The 20,985-nt window shown below is 41.7% G+C and overlaps 1 protein-coding gene across 1 annotated transcript in view; it reads right to left on the minus strand.

The window, feature by feature from the left end:
• The window catches only part of adamtsl3 (ADAMTS-like 3), a 264,426-nt gene that overhangs the window by 228,323 nt on the left and 15,118 nt on the right, over positions 1 to 20,985 (minus strand). The window contains exon 3 of the mRNA XM_055661003.1: positions 8,424 to 8,543. Within this exon, the coding sequence (XP_055516978.1) occupies positions 8,424 to 8,543 (120 nt within the window). The remainder of the gene's footprint in view (positions 1 to 8,423; positions 8,544 to 20,985) is intronic.

The following is a 20,985-nucleotide window of genomic DNA, read 5'->3' on the forward strand; positions in this document are numbered from 1 at the left end:
TGGACCTCTTGAGGTCCAAACGAAATGCCGTTTCTGCAGCCATACATTACAAACAAATAGACCCAAGATACAACATAATTTACATAAACATCCATCACATTGCTGTGATGGAAGGCCAAATAAACTTATCTTTCCCTCTCAACCCCATTATCCCGCCTTTGCCCCACATTACCCGACACCTTCAGGTGGTTGGAGTAAATATAGTCTCAGTCTATCTTTTCCTTTCCTGTTCATTATGTGCCTTGTTCAGCGTGTACTGTTGGGCTGTTTTTCCATTGCTGATAACATTTCCCCCCCACCATGCTCAGTTCTCAAGAGGGTTGTGTGTACACAAATTAGACTGCCAGAATAGGAGTTTAGAAGAATGAGGGGGGGACCTCATTGAAATGTACAGAATAGTGAAAGGCTTGGATAGAGTGGGTGTGGAGAGGATGTTTCCACTTGTGGGAGTGTCTAGAACCAGAGGGCACAGCCTCAGAATTAAAGGATGTTCTTTTAGGAAGGGGACGAGTAGAAATGTATTTAGTCAGCGGGTGGTGAATCTGTGGAATTCTCTGCCACAGGAGGCAGTGGAGGCCAAGTCAGTGGATATATTTAAGGCAGAGATAGATAGATTATTGATTATTACAGGTGTCAGAGGTTATGGGGAGAAGGCAGGAGAATGGGGTCAGGAGGGAGAGATAGATCAGCCATGATTCAATGGCAGAGTCGACTTGATGGGCCGAATGGCCTAATTCTACTCCTATTCTTTATGACCTAATATTATTGCTATTATCAGAGGAAATTAATACAAAAAACTGGAGGGTTTGCTTCCATGTTATAGAATCTTGGTGACACAACGTGTGGAATAACTTTATACACTATTGGTCTTATTTAAGGAAGGATGTTATTATATCGGAGAGAATCGGACGTGGTTTGCTAGACTCGTAAGTGGAATGGGCAGGTTGTCCGAGGATGAAAGGTTAGGCTGGATTGGCTTGGATCCCTTGGGGCAAGCGAGACCTTGATTGAAACAGACCCAGAGTTATCCTGACAAGATGAATGTTGAGAACATGTTTTCTCTTGTGCAGGAAGGAACTGCAGATGGTGGTTTAAACCGAAGATAGACAAAATCCTAGAATAACGCAGTGGGACAGGCAGTATCTCTGGAGAGAAGGAATAGGTGACGTTTCGGGTCGAGACATCGAAATATATAAACATAGAAAATAGGTGCAGGAGCAGGCCATTCGGCCCTTCGAGCCAGTACCATCATTCAATATGATCACAGCTGATCATCCAAAATCAGTACCCCGTTCCTGCTTTCTCCCCTTATCCATCGGTTCCATTAGCCCCAAGAGCGAAATTAAATTCTCTCTTGAAAATATCCAGTGAATTGGCCTCCACTGCCTTCTGTGGCAGAGAATTCCACAGATTCACAACTCTCTGGGTGAAAACGTTTTTCATTATCTCAGTCGTAAATTACCCATTTAAGGCCAGTTTTCTCTTGTGGCAGAATCTGGAACCAGGGATTTTATTTTTTTAAACAGAGAAAGTAGGGTTGTTGAATATTCTTAAGTAGATGGATAATTGAAAAGTAAGGAGTTCAAAGGTCTCGGCACTTAAACAGAATGCAGAGTTTATATTCAGATCAGTCATGAAGTTATTAAATGGCAGAGCAGTTTGATAGAGACCTGCCTCTGCTCCTAATTCTTATAACTGTTAGCAGAATGGATAAGGTTGGTCATAAATGATGAATTAGGCCATTCGGCCCATCGTGTCTACTCTGCCATTCAATCATGGCTGAACTAGCTCTCCTAAAGGACAGGTTTGGAGGGATTTTAGCTTGCATGTGTTTGGTTCATTTGCCAGAAATATTCAATATAAAACGTTATCAAAGGTGCAAATAATAATTTTCAAACACCACTTTCCCTCCTCCAGCCAAGTAACAAACAATGCAAAGTATCCCAAGCATTTGTACGGATGAGATTTATGGGCGAGATTTAACATGCGCTCTGACAAGCCTGAAAGCTCCAGCAGGAAATGTGAAATCACCCATGGTCTTGGCATCATGTCCACAGGGCTGGACAGTAAATTCTCCAACTCTGTCAGCGGGTGGCAGGTTCCATTTCAAACAGAAACCTATCACTGTCACCACTCCAGCCCTTTAACAACAGTGTATTGTCTGGCTGACAATGGCAACAGAACACACACTGCAAGCAACATGCAAACACTGCGTCTAAAGTAGAAGAGAGACACAAAATGCCGGAGTAACTCAGCGGACAGGCAGCATCTCTGGAGCATATGGATGGATGAAGTGTCAGGACATGACCCTTCTTCAGACGTTTTTCTTCCAACTTCAAAGCTGGAGTTTAAAGATGTACATTTGGAAGTGAAGGGCAACATGGAAAAATAGAGACACGGGTAATACTGCAAAAACATGATACAGGGTAGTGCATCCTTAGAAAGCAAGTATTGTGGAAAATAGCTTCACAAAAACAGGTAATTCCCCCCCCCCCTTCTCACCAGCCTGGGTATTGGTTTTGCAGGGCAGCATCAATTAACAATTGTAACGTTTAATAGTTTCTGATCAAAACCACCTTAAAACTATAGTTTGTTTGGTTGTTTGTTTGCTTGTCTTTTTGCCAAATGTCCGCGAGCATTGCCACTTTTCATTTCACTGCACATCTCGTATGTGTATGTGACGAATAAACTCGACTTGGTTTGGTATAAGTTTTTGCCTCACAGCACCAGAGTCCCGGGTTCGATCCTGACTACAGGTGATGTCTGTACTAAGGTTGTACATTCTCCCTGTGACCATGTGGGTTTTCTCCAGATGCTCCGGTTTCCTCCCACACTCCAAAGACGTGCAGGTTTGTTGGTTAATTAGCTTGGTATAATTGTAAATAGTCCCGAGTGGGTAGGATAGTGTTAAGGTACAGGGATCGCTGGTCGGTGCGGGCTCTGTGGGCCGAATGGCCTGTTTCCGCGCTGTATCTCTAAACTAAACTAAGGGCAGAAAATGTTAGTGGGTTTGACTGTACACATTAGGAGTGATACAAGACAGGAGTATTCGCCAGGAAACTGAAGGTATAGCAAGGACCATAGAATAATCACAGGAAACTATCATCTGTATGAAGACTGTGTGTAATAGTGCAGTAGATGAACCAATGGAGAATATAAACCTGTTTTCAGGATCATTTGTCCAGTATTAGTCCTTTATAAATCAGAGCATTGAGTATAGAAGCTGGGATGTAATGTTAAAATTGTACAAGGCATTGGTGAGACCAAATCTGAGGTATGGTGTACAATTTTGGTCACCCAATTATAGGAAGGATGTCAACAAAATAGAGAGAGTACAGAGGAGATTTACTAGAATGTTGCCTGGGTTTCAACAACTAAGTTACAGAGATAGGTTGAATAAGTTAGGTCTTTATTCTCTGGAGCGCAGAAGGTTGAGGGGGGACTTGATAAAGGTCTTTAAAATGATGTGAGGGATAGACAGAGTTGACGTGGACAAGCTTTTCCCTTTGAGAATAGGGAAGATTCAAACAAGAGGACATGACTTCAGAATTAAGGGACAGAAGTTTAGGGGTAAAATGAGGGGGAACTTCTTTACTCAGGGAGTGGTAGCGGTGTGGAATGAGCTTCCAGTGGAAGTGGTGGAGGCAGGTTCATTGGTATCATTTAAAAATAAATTGGATAGGCATATGGATGAGAAGGGAATGGAGGGTTATGGTATGAGTGCAGGCAGGCAGGTGGGACTAAGGGGAAAAAAAAAAAAGTGTTCGGCACGGACTTGTAGGGCCGAGATGGCCTGTTTCCGTGCTGTAATTGTTATATGGTTATTAGGCAATGAGAAAAAGGTTCAATGTTAATGTTGTGGTTCACAAACCTGGAGGAAAGAATAATCATTATACAATAGAATTGTATATAAAGATTGCAAGCGAATTATCTCAAAATGTAGCCAGAGATTTAAACCAAAACAGAGGCATGAGTTGGCTGTGGTGGATTGGGAAAACTATAAAAGATATTATAGTAAACAAGCAGTGGTTAATATTTCATTACATAATTCGTTTAAAAGCAACATGTACCTTGTTAAAGAAAGTAAACAATGAAAATTGCCCCGCCATGACTAACATAAGTCAATGCAAGTTGACTAAAAATGTGCTATATAAATAAGATTATTATTATATATATTATTATTAAGTCATGTTTAAGAAGGAACTGCAGATGCTGGAATATGAAAGATAGTCAAAAATGCTGGAGTAACTCAGCGGGTGCAGCAGCATCTATGGAGCGAAGGAAATAGGCAACGTTTCGGGCCGAAACCCTTTCGGGTTTCGGCCCGAAACGTTACCTATTTCCTTCCGGGTTTCGGGCCGAAACGTTGCCTATTTCCTTCACTCCATAGATAGAAACATAGAAATTAGGTGCAGGAGTAGGCCATTCGGCCCTTCGAGCCTGCACCGCCATTCAATATGATCATGGCTGATCATCCAACTCAGTATCCCGTACCTGCCTTCTCTCCGTACCCTCTGATCCCCTTAGCCACAAGGGCCACATCTAACTCCCTCTTAAATATAGCCAATGAACTGGCCTCAACTACCCTCTGTGGCAGAGAGTTCCAGAGTTTCACCACTCTCTGTGTGAAAAATGTTCTTCTCATCTCGGTTTTACGGGATTTCCCCCTTATGCTGCTGCACCCGCTGAGATTCTCCAGCATTTTAATTATTATAAAACCAGTCTACAACATCACACAAAAAAAAAGCATGAGCATGGGAAAATTATTAGCATTCAACATCGAAAGGCCAGGGTAATGATTAGAATACAAAACATAGAATATCACTCTAATCTATCAAAGTACCAAAACTACTGCAAAGATTTCCATGGGCACATAGAGGGGAAAAGATTAGCAAAAGTTAATCTGGAAGAAATTATGTTGGGGGATAAAGGAAATGGCAAGAAAATTAAATAATTATGCTTCAGTGGGAACAACAGATCTACAGTGAATGAGCTGAAAGAAATCAGCATTAGGAAAGGAAATCATATTGAAAAAATTAATAGGATTGAAAGCCAATAAATCCTCAGCATCTGTTGACCTGCATGTTAAGAATAGTGAAAGGCGTGGATGTGGAGAGGATGTTTCCACTCGCGGGAGAGTCTAGGACTAGAGGTCACAGCCTCGGAATTAAAGGACATTCTTTTAGGACGGAGATGAGTAGGAATTTGTTTAGTCAGGGAGTGGTGAATGTGTGGAATTCTTTGCCACCAATGGCTGTGGAGGAAAAGTCAGTGGATATATTTAAGACAGAGATAGATAGATTCTTGATTAGTACGGGTGTCAGAGGTTATGGGGAGAAGGCAGGAGAATGGGGTCAGGAGGGAGAGATAGATCAGCCATGAGTGAATGGCGGAGTAGACTTGATGGGCTGAATGGCCTAAATCTACCATCACTTATGATCTTAAGGTACGGAGGGATGCGATTAAGATAATGCATGCACCATACAGCTTTAAAATGTCCACCAATTCTGGATTGGAAGAACGTTTGTATAATCCCACCACCTAACAAGTCAGGAGAAGAAAAGCAATGGGAAACTATAAACAAATTAGACGTGGTAACTGAACATTTAGAACATATTAGACTTGGATAGGGTCAACATGGATTTCCACAAGGAAAACAACATTTCACAAATCAGTTAGGCCTTGAAGATAGTAACCAGTAAAATGGATAAGGAAAAAAGGTTGTGTGTCTAGTGGAGTTGTAACTTCAGGAGATTTTCAATGCAATGCCAGACAAGGATATTATCTTGTGGGTGAGGGAACTGCAGATGCTGGTTAAAACCGAAGAGACACACAAAATGCTGGAGCAACTCAGCGGGACAGGCAGCATCTCTGGAGAGAGAGGATGGGTGACGTTTCAGGTCGAGACCCTCTTACATGGTGGCGCAGTGGTAGAGCTGCTGCCTTACAACACCAGGGACCCAGGTTCGATCCTGACTTCGGGTGCTGTGTACGGAGTTTGTACGTTCTCCCTGTGACCATGCGAGTTTTCTCCGGGTGCTCCAGTTTCCTCCCACATTCCAAAGACGTGCAGGTTTGTAGGTTAATTGGCTTCTGTAAATTGTCCCTAATGTGAAGGATAGAACTGGTGTACGGGCGATCGCTGGTCAACGTGGACTAGGGCCGAAGGGCCTGTTTCCACGCTGCATCTCTAAATCTAAAAAAAATGTTCACACTTGAAGATTGTAACCAGTATAATGGATAAGAAAAAGTGTGTCTGGTAGATTTGTGAGTTCAGGAGAAATTCAATGCAATTCCAGACAAGGATATTATACAAATTTACAGCTCGAAGTGGAGGATACTATATTGGCAAGAGCTAAGGATTACACGGGGTCAAGATAAAAAACCATGAATAGCAAACAGTAGGAATAACTTTGGAATGGGAGTTTGCAAAGGGGAGGGGAGGGGGGGTGCTGTGGTTTTTTTGTGCCAAGGAGCCAGCTATTCCGTGATTTGGATGAGGATGATGAAATGTAATATATCCAAGCTTACTGATACTCAGTGGACATTTAAGTCCAATAAAGTTCAAGTAAAGATAGTTCAAGAGATCTCCAATGCGGTAGATGGGAGGTCAGGATCGCACTCGAGCTGGTGAGAGATCCATTCAGTTGCCCGATAATAGCGGGGATGAAACTGTCCCCGAATCTGGAGGTGTGCATTTGACTTACCTAGTTTAACTTGCCTCGCTGAACATTTTTGGGTATGATTTGCATTGCATAATGTAGCATTCTTCCAGAGAGTTACTTTAATAAAAAGTTTAGTCTCTACTGGAATAGCATCTGTGTCTTATTCCCTGCTTCCTGAGATGCATGCATCACTTACAAGAGGAAACCAGTGTTCATTAGTCTGACTCCCAATTCACAATTGAGGCTTAACCAGCGCAAGCAAAAAGCTAGCTGTCCACTTCCGTCAAATTAAATTTACAGGAAGTTGATCATTTTGTTCCACTCCTTGAATAATTTGCTTCATATATCAGTACCCCACGCAGGACATCTCCAATAAACGCTGACGGGAACGTTGACGACGACTTATAATAACCATATATTTTCAACAATAGGCATGTGGAACCAAGACGGGGAAATAAGAATGTAATCTTATTTAACCAGCTGCATAACTGAAAGAAAGAAAATTACAATAGCAATAGCCATTTCCTTAGCTATACCTCAGATGTATGATGTATCATTATTGCCCGGCATAATCACAATAATTGGAGTCTTCTTATCGATAATACACTTCTTAGAATAATTGCTTTGCTTGCTACAAGAGTTGCCAAGAAACAACATTGCAACCCAAACCCAAATCTTGACCCTTACTTATATTAAGCCAATTACATTCATATTTTCATTACCCTAGCACACAATGTCACGTAAATATGTAGAGTCTACCGCAGAGCTTTCCAGATATTAAATGCTGTTAGAAAGTAAGTATAAAGTCCCAGTGAGACATTATTTGAACATTATTTAATTTTATGGTGAAGTTAGTTGTGAAATATCGAGAGCCCATAACATCAGTAAAATACATAAAAGTCGCACCATCTACATCTACACCAAGGATCTGGAGGTTAATTGAGCAAGGCATTCCAAGCTCATTTTGTCACAATTATTTGAACAATCATCGAGTGTATTTAATGACCAATTCAGAACCACTGCCGTGTACTGATGAGTGATTTCTCAGTTCCTGGCACAATCATTCTGAAGCTTGGCCGACGTGTTGACTGGAAAATAAATTCCCAGTATTATTTTATTTTTACAGTCATGGCCCAAAATAATTTAGTGGATGGTTTTAAAGAAAAACTCATGGTAATCAAAAATCCATCCTCGGTCAGATCCATGGACAACATTGTGGCCTTTGCATTCAGCATCCCATGTCTGTGCATTCCAGAGTTTTATTGATTATTTTCAATTTTGGTTACTAATCAGTGTAGGAAGAAACTGCAAATGCTGGTTTGCTGATAGGACAGACATAAAATGCTGGAGTAACTCAGCGGGTCAGGCAGCACCTCTGGAGTTTCAATGTCAAAGAAAATAGCGATTTAAAAAAATGAAATTTGAGATCCCATTATGACGTCAAACACAGCTGATGGGCAGGGCAAATGGAAAAGTGGTTTGAAAAGTGATTTTTGTAAAGTTTAAAATGTCAATAACTTGTAAAATATACCATCAATGTGAACAAAATATGTTTCATTTACATCACAGGACAATGGTGAGTAAGGTGGGCCAAAATTGTAGCACTATTGTGTACCGTTTTGGCGGAGTTTCAGGATCTCACGCACACATACAATCAAACAAGATGAGAATTTTAGTAATATATAGATTGCAGATCAGGCTTCTATCACATAGCTTCTTGTTGACATGGACTGCTGTTTGAGATAACCATGCACTGACCTGATCATCGTAACGGTATGTCAGGGCCTGCTCTCCCGTCGTATCTTCCAAAAAGCTTCCTTGTGGAGAAAGTGCAAATTCAGGAACAAAGTAGACAGTGTCCGATTGGTCCCCATTTCCCTAGAAAATAAAAGGAAAGAATAAACAAAATTTTCCCTTTTCCTCCCGTGAAGGATCTACATACAAACAGTGGCCGTTAAACCGATTTCATTCTAATCGCTCCCATTTTCCAGCGACTTCAGACTAATTCCTCTGTATATAATCCATCATTTTTAGCATGTTTTCCTCTTGTATCTTTAAATTAACAAGCTTTTTGCTATTTACAACTTGGCGTCACGGTGGCACAGTGGTAGAGCTGCTGCCTCAATGCCAGAGACCCGGTTTCCATCCTATCTGTGTGGAGTTTGTAGTTCTCCCTGCGACCTTGTGGGTTTGCTCCAGGTGCTCCGGTTTCCTCCCACAACGCTAATACATGTTGGTTTGTAGGCTAATTGCCTTCTGTAAATTTCCCCTAGTGTGCGGGATTTAAAAGCGGGACAACTTAGAACTAGAGTATGGTTAATTGCTGGTCGGCACGGATCTCAATGGGCCAAAGGGTCCTTTTCACAGTGCATCTCCAAACTAAACTAGTCTCTCATTGGAGATTAAATTGGAAGCTCACACTGGTTTTGAACTTTGAATTCCATCAACCACAGCCTTGCATTCTATTAACTTCATCAACATCCCTGTGGAACATGCAAGCATTACACTCACAAACACAATGGTGCCAGCAAAAGTTGGACACATGACATTCAACTCCTTCATTCAAACCATTAACAAATGTAATGGCAGCTGCAGTCCCTACCCAGGACACAGGGGACAATGCTGCCACATCATGCCAATTTAAGTTCAAAACCATCATCCCTATTCTCCATCTACTAACTCCTGCCAAGGATGCAAGGTCATCTCCAATTCCATGTGCTCTCATTTTGCTTAACAGATTCTTGCATTGTATTGTCAAATTCCTTCTAGAAGTCCACATAAATAACATCACTCCCTCATGCACACCCCAACCAAATGCTGGTGTCAAGTGCGCAAACCAAACCCAGAAACTGCCTTTGGGACCCGGCTGTTTCATTCTTAAAGTAGCTGCATCCTTATTGCCTTCACACTGGAGAACTTGAGTGTATTAAATACCGCCTCAAAACAAAAATACAACCAGCTTTACAACTTTTGAACCATTGCCTGTATACTTGCTGTATAACAATGTCAGATCTGCCTGCTTCACCACCACACAAATGTCCCACATCTCATGGCTTTACCCTCTGGACCTCTACACCCTGGAGAAAAATGGTTCTGGCTGTTTACCCAATACATGCCCCATGATTTTATACACTTTTAACAATCTCCACTCAACTCCCAACATTTCCCATGACTATATAGACAGTCAGAACTCTAACACCATCCCTGTTATCCCTGCTGTTGGACAAATGGAGCACAGGAGGGTGATCAGTAATCAATCTGATTGAATCTTGTTCTCCATGTTAACAAGACTAATGGGCCTGTCCCACTTAGGTGATTGATTGGGCGGCTACGATTTCAATGTCATAGGTTGTCGCCAGGTGTCTCCAGGTGTCGCCAGGTGTCGCCAGGTGTCTCCAGGTGTATTCCATTAAAACTAGTCCCTGGCAGTCGCCTAAGTGGGACAGGCCCTTAGGAGTTGATTGTTGACTTCAAGAGGAAAGCAGAGTTTTCATTGAAGGGATTGCAAGTGGAGGGAGTGCCTGGTTGACTGTTTCTCCAAAGATGTGTTCTGGCCCCAACAGCAGGAAAGCTGATCAATGCCTTTACTTCCTCAGAGGTTTGGGGAGATTGGGCATATCACTGAATATTCTATCGAACGTCACCAGGTGTGTGACAGAGAACATACTGAGAGGTTGGGTCAAGGTCTGGTTGAGTAACTGGAATGCCCAATGATGAAGGTTGCAGGAAGTGGTGGACATTGCCCCGGCTCAACACAGGTATCGAACTCACCACCGTCAAAGACAATCCAAGGAAACATTGTCTTACAATAGCAACCAACATCAAAGACCCAGGAACCCGAGAACTGTGACCACCAGCGTCCAGAACAGCTTCGTCCATCAACCATCAGGTTCTTGGGGCACAATCCTAACCACAAGCCTACCACACCAAACTGGTTGGACTTTACTGGCTTAAACTTGCACTAAACGTTATTCCCTTATCATGCATCTATACACTGTAAACGGCTCGATTGTAATCATGCATTGTCTTTCCGCTGACTGGTTATCACGTGACAAAGCTTTTCGCTGTACCTCAGTACACGTCAATAAACTAACTGAACTATGTTGTTTGTTTAGGTTTCATCACAACAAACAGTACAGGCATCTCGCTTTGTACATGGGGGTTAGGCACTTTGAAGGCTGTGCTTAATTCAAAAACCAGTAAATCACACATATATTTGCTGCCGGCAGTAAATCCGAGCACTTTATTCATAAAATACCAGTAGCTAAATTAAGCTTTGGCATTAAAGGAACAAGCAGAGCATTTCAACAATCCACAAATCAAGCATCGTGCGATGCCTGTACTTCAGTTTGCATGATCATAGCCCAGTCACCTAGTCTAATTGATCAATTATTGATTATTGATTATTGTGTGATTGTTTGTCGTATAGGTACATTAACGTCACGGTGGCGCAGCGGTAGAGTTGCTGCCTTACAGCGAATGCAGCGGGTCCAATACTGACTACGGGTGCTGTCTGTACGGAGTTTGTACGTTCACCCCGTGACGTTTCTCCAAGATATTCAGTTTCCTTCCACACTCCAAAGACGTACAGGTTTGCAGGTTAATTGGCTTGGTAAATGTAAAAAGTGCGATCGTGTTAACGTGTGGCGATCGCGGGTCGGCATGGACTCAGTGGGCTGAAGGGCCTGGTTCCGTGCTGTATCTCTAAACTTGCATCGATGCAGTTAGAAAGATTCTCATTGCTCACCTTGCCCCTGCCTATGACAATTAAGCTTCTAGATTCTCTTGAAATTAACAAAAAGGACCTTAGTTTAAGGAAGAACATGATTATATATGACAAAGGTTTTCTTGGCGTGTACATGGAATGTTGACTGCATGATCTTGCCATGAAAAGGCAACAACTCAGGAACATTACAACTTCATCGTGTTGGTTTGCATTTGCTATTAATATTTTGTGTGTGCGTGTTGCCTTCTTGAACATGGATCCCAGGCCTTGTTAATAGAGTTCTCACAAGGCCATCCAGTCAGCAGAAAGACTATAGATACATCCACAAATGATTACAGTCGAGCCATCCAGTGCACAGATACAGGTGAAGGCAATAACATCGAGTGCAAGGTCGTCCAGTCAAGATCGAATAAGGATAATACAAAGCATGTTCCCCTCAATCCTGAGGGATTATGACGGGAGACGAGAAGAAAGATCCTCAATCCAAGATTGGAGAATAACAGGCTGGATAGAGCAATGATTACCATTGAAGAGACGTAGTTACTTCACAACAACTTTTGTTCAATCGACTTCAGATCGCTCAGGTCACTGAGGTGGAACAAGAACTCTTAAGCTGCAGTAAATGTGTGCGACTTAAGGGACAGTGCCTTCCTACATTCTTGGATAGGTCATAGCATGAAAGGAACTGATCTCTGAACTACCAGAACGTGTACATCTGGAAAAACATTTGAGAGTAATGTTTGGCTCAACAAGCCATCATGAGATTTGCGTTAAGTAGGGTGGTTATAGCAAGTTTGGAAAGCGTGGTGGAAATCAGTTATATTCCTGGAAGAAACAGAAATAGTTTCAACTTTTGAAAATTCTACTCCAGAGGCACAAATTGTCTTTTGGCCTCCACCAACCACAGGAGTGTTACCCAGAATGGCACATACTGGAAATTCAGTCACGTGCCCCACTCTGTTTTCTCCTCATTAAATGTTTAAAAAAAAACACAATTGTAAGCTCCAACTTAAAAACCTGCAGCTTGCATTACAGCAATGATTCACCTCAGACCATTTCCATGGGTTCAAATAGTGATAGACTCAAATAACTGCTCACCCACCCCAAGAAAGGTTCCAGCAACTTTGGAGGTGGGACATAACTAAACCCATTGCAAAATGTCACAAATGTCCTTCTTAAGGTTACATCTGAATAGTTTCACATTGCTGGCTATACCATGGAATAAGTTCATGTACAGCCCTGACTTTATTTGACAATGCTCCCATGAATATTCTACAATGTTAAAGACATTGTTATTGACTGATGATGTGTCTGTTGTAGTGGGACATCACTTGGCAGATTTTAATTCTGCTCTCGGACACCACAAATGGTCCGATTACCTCCCAACGTCTACGCGAACCTCCCAGCTTCGAACGTTATTGATGGTGCGTTCCTCTATTTTAGGGGGACCAGATGTCAAGGAAATTGTCTGCTCCATTGATTCACACCACCTCGCACATATTCCCTCTGAACTCGAGTGCAAACCCCAGCTGCGATCAAGACCAAGTGCATCGTGACAGCGTCAGCTTTAACTGACTGTACGGAACATCGACAGATAATGACGGCTGTTTGCAGTGTGCACGAGAGCAAGAGGCTACAGGCTGAACCTGGAATACTGAGGGACATCTGCTGGCAACAACGATAAATCCAGTCAAGCAGAAAATCACATGCAAATTATTAAACGAGGAGAGGAATATGTTGCCTCTGCATTGATCTACTGCCCAGACAGCTTTACAAAGTTTTAAAAAAAAAAGATAAGTCTGGCCCTTCCAAGGATTTTCACGTCACAGAAGGTCAGTGGGGCAATTAATCCAAATTATTGACGGGAAGGTTGAGTGAGACCAGATGCTAAGTGGATGAACAGCACCTCCATGTTCCACTTGGGTAGCTGCCGACCCAACAGTGCGAACATTGAACATCCCCCATTCCTGTAAGCTCACGTTCCTTCAACTACCTGTCCCCTATTTCTTCACCCCCTCCTTGCCCCTATCCCCCCCGACACTCCTTCCCCTGGCTTCACATCTCATTCCTCTTCTCTCCTTATCTATCTCCGGTTCAACTCTCGCTTTTGATCGGCAGATGATTGAAGCAAGGGGCAAAGTCCCCATCGCTTGTACTCACCTCATCTGAAGAAGGGTTCCGCCCTGAAACGTCAACCATCCCTTCTCTCCAGAGACGCTGCCTGTCCCGCTGAGTTACTCCAGCATTTTTTCTATGTATGTTCCACTTGCTAAGATCTGCCATGCACCCTTCCCCCCCTCTCTTGTCTAGTTTCCCCCCCCCCCATCCCCCCCACTACAATCACTGAAGAAGGGTCCCGACACAAAACACCACCCATTCATTCATTCCCTCCCCGATTCTGCCCGACCCATCGAGTTACTCCAGCACCTAGTGTTGTGTTTGCGGTTCCAGCATCGCCATTCCTTGTATCTCTATTTTGATACATGGCCTTTAGCTGGATGTAAACTTACAAATAACTGCAGAAAGGATGCAGATTTGATGCTAGGGGTTTTCTAAATATCCCCAAACTGCTTTTAAATTCCCTGTCCCGGTTGGGACATGGTTTATGTCAATTCATGTGCATTATCTTCACCATTACTGCTTCTGCCATTAGAAATTCCCAATAGGAATTCCTGCTAACTGACTGACATGCCTGGAAGACTGGGAATGCTCATGGAGGGATGTCAGGTTGAATAAAGGGCATTGTGTGTCTGTGTAATGGTACCTGTGTTTGCAGAATACTTCATTTGAAAAGTTATGGCTAATTTTATTTTGCAACTTATATCCACTTTTATTGTTAATGTTGATACTTAACATGTCATTTACTTATTATTGACTTTTGTAATATATATATATATATAAATACATACACATATACATATAGATATATATATATATATATATATATATATATATATATATATATATTTATATATATATATATATACATATATATATATATATACACACACACATACATATATATATATATATATACATACACATATATATATATATATATATATACACACACATATATATATATATATACATATTTATATATATATATACATATATATATATATATATATATACATATTTATATATATATATATATGTATATATATATATATATATATATACATATTTATATATATATATATATATATATATATATATATATATATATATATGTGTGTGTACATATATATATGCATACATGTGCATATATATGTGTATATATATATATATATATATATACACATATATACATATTATATTGCTGCACTAAATGCTTCATGTATGTTCGGCCGAGGAATTTTTGCCAGGAAACTACAATCGTGTTTAAGCTGCATTTCCATTCCTTTGGATCATTAACCAATACGAAATAGAAAAGTTGAGTTTAGAAATATAGCACGGAAACAGTCCATGTCGACCAGCGATCTCCAGACACCAGACACAATTTACAATTTTTAACAAAGCCACTCAACCTACAAACCTGCACGTCTTTGGAGTGTGGGGGGAAACCAGAGCACCTGGAAAAAACCCACGCGGTCAAGGGGAGAAGGTACAAACTCCGTTCGAGCTGCACCCACAGTCAGGATTGAACCCAGGTCTCTGTCGCTGTGAGGCAGCAATTCTTCCGCAGAGCCCTACAGAACTAGGCTTTCTCCATTAAACATAAGAGTTTGATTTGATGACTTCATGCAGTTTAAGAGACTTTCCCGTCCCGTCGCCATGAAGCCGGATAATCAAGAGCAATCTTTTGATAAGTTAGTCCCTTCCCGTCTCCAACCGCCTTTATATTTAATTAGTTACCATTCTGGAGACACAAAAGATGGCAGATGTTGGGATCAGGAGCAAAAAAAAAAAAAAAAAAAAAAAATCTGGTCAGGCAGCATGATGGAAAAAAGACAAACTTAATCAATGGACAACCCAATCAACAGTTCGAGGGGCATTGATTCTACACAGAGATGCTGATGAAGGCTTGTGCGGTCAAACCAATCACCTTTCAGCACGTTATAAGTGCCATAAAGCCAAACACTTCAATTATCACCAAAGTCTCAGCATGTTACACCATGCCCAAAACAAGATGCATGGAGTAGCATCTAGGAGAGAGAGCTTGGTAGCTGAAGCACAGAGGAATCGCCACCACAACTGAGAAATCATGGAGGATAAACAAGCCACTTGTATCAGCAAAATATCGTGACTGTGCGTTGTTGCCAGAGTACAAGTCTATTGAAGCCCTGTGGGAAACACAGTTGAAGCGGTCTTTAAGATTCAATAAATACAAGTTTTGTTGAAGACAATCTAAAAAGGGACTGCTTGTTGCCTTTCAAGTATTCAGAAGGGACACAAGAATGCCATTGAGACCAGTGACGTGATCATTGCATGTCCGGGCTTGCAGAGAGAACAGAAAGGGAGAGTCTGTTATAGGGAGGAAGACGTGACAGATGAAGTGACTAAACACAACGATATTCCATGGCCAAAAGTAAGCGGTATTAGTTTACAAGATGTTAGTCTTGGGGAGGTGTGATGCAGGATAGTTGTTTACAATGACCCAAGGAAACCCGAATCACAGAACCTGCTTCAAATTCATGGTCCATATATAAAATTGTAAAATTATAAGTGGGAGAGAGAAAGAGTTAGTTACAATTCTGTCACTTTTGCCAAAGAAATGAAACACATCCGGATGTCAGGCAACACTGAAAGGCTGGCAACAGAATAACCCTTTCTGGGCCTGTTCAAATTTCTATTATTCTTGGTAAGACAAGAGGAGAATTTGGGTTAGATCGTACTGGCGGCAGTTTTCGTGTTTACACTCTGGCTAAAGTCTTGCAGGTAGATTCATCATCTCCGACATAACAGAATAACATTCTCAGTTCAGCACGAATCCTGTAAAACCACACGGAGCCCGCAGAGAAGGAATAATGAATAATGAAAGAATGCCTTCTTATTGAGAGCTTGCAATTCTGTCAAAAGTGACAGAATAACTCTCCTCTGCCAGAGCTCGAGATTTTACAATGCAAGCACCTTTAAAAAAGAAACATTACAACAAAGTAGTCAAAGAAAATATACGACAGATTAACACAGATAAGGAAATAGCATAGAAACGTGTAAAATATGCAGAGTAGACCATTTGGCCCTTCAAGCCAGCATCGCCATCCAATATGATCACGGCTGATCATCCAACATTAGCACCCTGTTCCTGCTTTCTCCCCATATCCTTTGATTCCGTTAGCCCTAAGAGCTAAATCTAACTCCCTCTTGAAACATCCAGTGAATTGGCCTCCACTGCCTTCTGTGGCAGAGAATTCAACAGATTCACAACTCTCTGGGTGAAAAAGTTTTTCCTCATCTCAGTCCTAAATGGCCTACCCCTTATTCTTAAACTGTGACCCCTGGTTCTAGACTCCCCCAAAGTGGAGAACATTTTTTCCTGCATCTAGCCTGTCCAATCCCTTACGAATCTTACACATTTCTATACGATCTCCACTCATCCTAAATGTCAGTGAAGGATTCTTGTTTACTGGGACCAGTAGAATCCAGTTGGAACAAATGGCTTGTTGCTGCCCTGGTGTGAACCATTGGTTGTAAAAACTGAAATAGTGCTGAGAATATTGACGAGGATGTTGCCAGGACTTGAGGGCCCGAGCTATAGGAGGAGGTTGGGCAGGCTAGGACTTCATTCCTTGGAGCACAGGAGGATGGACAATGATCTCAGAGATGTACAAGGTCTGTACGGAGTTTGTACGTTCTCCCTGTGATGCAGTGGATGTTCAACGGGTGCTCCAGTATCCTCCCACCTTCCAAAGATGTGCAGGTTAATTTGCATCTGTAAGTTGTCACTAATGTGTAGGATAGAACTAGTGTTTGGTCGGCATGGACTTGTTGGGCTGAAGGGCCTGTTTCCACGCTGTATCCCTCAACTAAACACAGTAACGGGTGGCTTGGCCCAACTAGTCCATGCTGATCCAAGATTCCCCATTGAAACTAGTCCCATTTGACCCATCACATTGCAAACCTTTGTCCCTTTCCCTGCCCAAATGTCCTTTAAATGCTGGGATAGTGCCTACCTCAACTACCTCCTCCGGCAGCTCGTTCCATATACCGACCACCCTCTGAGTGGAAAATATTGCCGCAATATTTGGAATTAGTATACGGGTGATCGCTGATCGGTGCGTACTCCTTTGGCCGAAGGGCCCGTTCCCACAACTAAATGAGGCAACGGTCCTATATTTGTGTACCTTGGTTCCTCATTTTGTGTATCATGGTTCCTCAAAGTCCATTTCAATTTAACAAATCTACTACAGGTTTAAGAAATCCATGGCAAGTGCTCAATTCCAGGAACAGCACTTTTGTCCAAATTCTTCTCCCTCACACATAAGCAACCAATTTCTGATGAGAATTCCCCAGGCACAGTCAGTAGTTTTGCATTTAAGCTCATTTTGAAAATTGGCAGCAAAATCTCGTACGGGAGGCCAAAATCCAATGAGATTTGGACAACAGAACATCGAGAAATGTGGAAACATTTTTACGCTCGGCTCGGCACATGTTGCAGGATTTTGGTTTAAAGAAATGAATGAAAAATGTCCTTCACTAATGTGACCAAATAATGGTGTATCTGCAAGGACCTCTCTCTCTCTCTAGCTGATGAATCAATGTAACACCTGTCTGGTTAACACAGATCACGTGTTTTATCCGTGTATGCACTGAAATACACAGATGGCAATTCCCTTGTTGTAGTCTACTGAACAATACATTTTAAACATTCCTCATCTATGACCAGAACAAGCTAACTTTATTTTGAAATGCAGGAGACGTGTTCTCCTGTTCCAGTTTTCACTGGAAGTCTACAGTCAAAACTCGTCCATTCTGTGACCAAGTGAAGATGATGAGTTACCTTGCAGCTGTGGAGCGGTTTCTTCCCAAAACATTTAAGTACTAAGGTTTTGTTTTTTTTTTTGGTTTAAAAAAAAAAAAAAAAATGAATTAAATTTTTTTTATAGAGTGAATGGTTTAGAGTTATATATATTATATATATATATATATATATATGGGGGCAAATGCAGGCAAATCAGAGAAACATACATGGGACATCTTTAGTTTCGTTTTTTTTTCAGTTTAGATTTACAGCACAGAAACAGTCCCATGGAGTCCTATCCGACCTGCGATCACCACACTCTAGGGACAAATTACATTTATACCAAGCCAACTAACCTACAAACCTGCACGTCTTGGAAACCGAAGATCTCGGAGAAAAACTACATCCGAGGTCAGGATTGAACCTGCGTCTCCGACACTGAAAGCGCTGTAAGGCAGCAACTCTACCGCTGTGCCATCGTACCGCCCTTTGTTAGCAAGGACAAGTTGGGCCGAAGGGCCCGTCTCCATGCTGTATGACTCCAGATAGATTTAAAAACCATTAAATCAATTTTATGATTTGCAAAACATAATAATTCAATCATTAATCTGCATGAAACTATAATCACCAATTGCACTTGGAAGTTGCAAATTTTAAATCGGTTTCTAATGTCAAATCTTTTCTTATACAAAACTATGTATAATAACTGTTGTAATTTTTCCAGAATTTGTTTTAAAACGAGTAAATGTCTGACTTTAGTTTTAGTTTCATTCTGCTCTTTCCAACAATCATATATTATTTTTAAATCTATTTGACAAATATTTTCTGATTTAGGTTTATTATTGTCATGTGTACTGAGGTACAGTGCAGAGCTTTGTCTTGTTTGCTATTTCATCATCAAATCAGATAATACTGGACATGAATACAATCAGTCCAAACTCAAGTACAACAGTAGAAACATGGAAGAATAGATGCAGGAGTAGAGGCCATTCGGCCCTTCGAGCCAGCACCGCCATTCAATATGATCATGGCTGATCATCTAAAATCAGTACCCCATTCCTGATTTTTCCACATATCCCTCGATTCCATTAGCCCGAGAGCAAAGGGAAGATACAGAGTGCAGAATATAGTTCTCACCATTCTTAGGTTAATGGTCATACATTCTAGAGCAGAATTAGGCCATTCGGCCAATCAAGTCTACTCTGCCATTCAATCATGGCTGATCCATCTCTCCCTCCTAACCCCATCCTCTTGCCTTCTCCCCATAACACCCGACAACCGCACTAATCAAGAATCTATCTATCACTGCATTAAAGAATTCCACAGATTCACCGCACTCTGACAAAATAAATTCCTCCTCATTTCCTTCCTAAAGGAACGTCCTTGAATTCGGAGGATATGACCTCCGGTCGAAGACTCTCCCACTAGTGGAAACATCCCCCTTTCACTACGTTTCAATGAGGTTCCCCCTCATCCTTCTAAACTCCAGCGAGTACAGGCCCAGTGTCGTCAAACGCTCATCATATGTTAACCCACTCATTGCTGGGATCATTCTCGTAAAGCTCCTCTGGACCCTCTCCAGAGCCAGCACATTCTTCCTCAGATATGGGGCCCACAATTGCTCACAACACTCCAAATATGGTCTGACTGCGTGTTATAGAGCCTCAACATTACATCCCTGTTTTTGTTTTCTTGTCCTCCGAATGAAAACCTAGCGTACCAGCTCCGTTGACAAAGTCCAATGGTGAATTGGGCAGTACTCTAGCTGATGGAAGAACCATTCAGAAACATAACAGATCAGTACAGGTGATTAGTACAGGATGAGTTATAGGGAGAAGGCAGGACAATGGGTTTGGGAGGGAGAGATAGATCAGCCATGGTTGAATGGCGGAGTAAACTTAATGGACCAAATGGCCTAATTCTTCTCCTATCACTGTTGACCTTATGAATAGACTTCCTATTTTCACACATGCAAATTAATTGCACTAAACGGGTCAGGTTGTGGCCTCTTCAGAAAACATAACATCTTTCTATACGAGTACATAACATTACACTTGTAAACGCTTTCCAATGCAACTTTAAGATGACTGGTTGGAATTCCACTGATGAAGAGTTTGAACCAGACTGGAGGATGATGAATAATTAAATACCCTCACAGAACAGATTCATTTTCCTGTTTGTAGATCCCCCTTACATATTTTGCTGCCTCCACTGATTCTGCAAACATGCCCATCTCAGGAGTACAACGGGAATGTTTAACATTGCTTCCCTGATGTTAAAATCGTGCAACGTTTATGTTTTAACTGGGAGGATTGGAAGGGAGAAAGAGAGTGAAACATGAACAGGTCCCCTGTTATACCCCATGAGGAAGTTATTTTTTAGTAACCACAAACGTAAAAAAATGACCCCTGACTAAGTGATCAGTCAGGTTATCTGCACATTGCGATCCCTGGGAGGAAGCAAGAAGGAGCAAGGTGTAAGGGTAGGGAGAAATAATGAAAAGTAGAATGGAGCTAATGGGACTGTTCCTCTAGGGGCCAGCATGGACTTGATGGGCTGAATGGCCTTCCCCTGCGTCCATACCAGATGCCAGGTTTGCCAAAGAGATGACCAGCTCCCCAAAGATGTCAATCTAGTCATTTATAAATAACATATCTGCATTCAAGAAGAACTCTTGCTGTATTTATGTC

The sequence above is a fragment of the Leucoraja erinacea genome, chromosome 33, assembly GCF_028641065.1.
Source record: "Leucoraja erinacea ecotype New England chromosome 33, Leri_hhj_1, whole genome shotgun sequence".
Classification (NCBI taxonomy): domain Eukaryota; kingdom Metazoa; phylum Chordata; class Chondrichthyes; order Rajiformes; family Rajidae; genus Leucoraja; species Leucoraja erinaceus.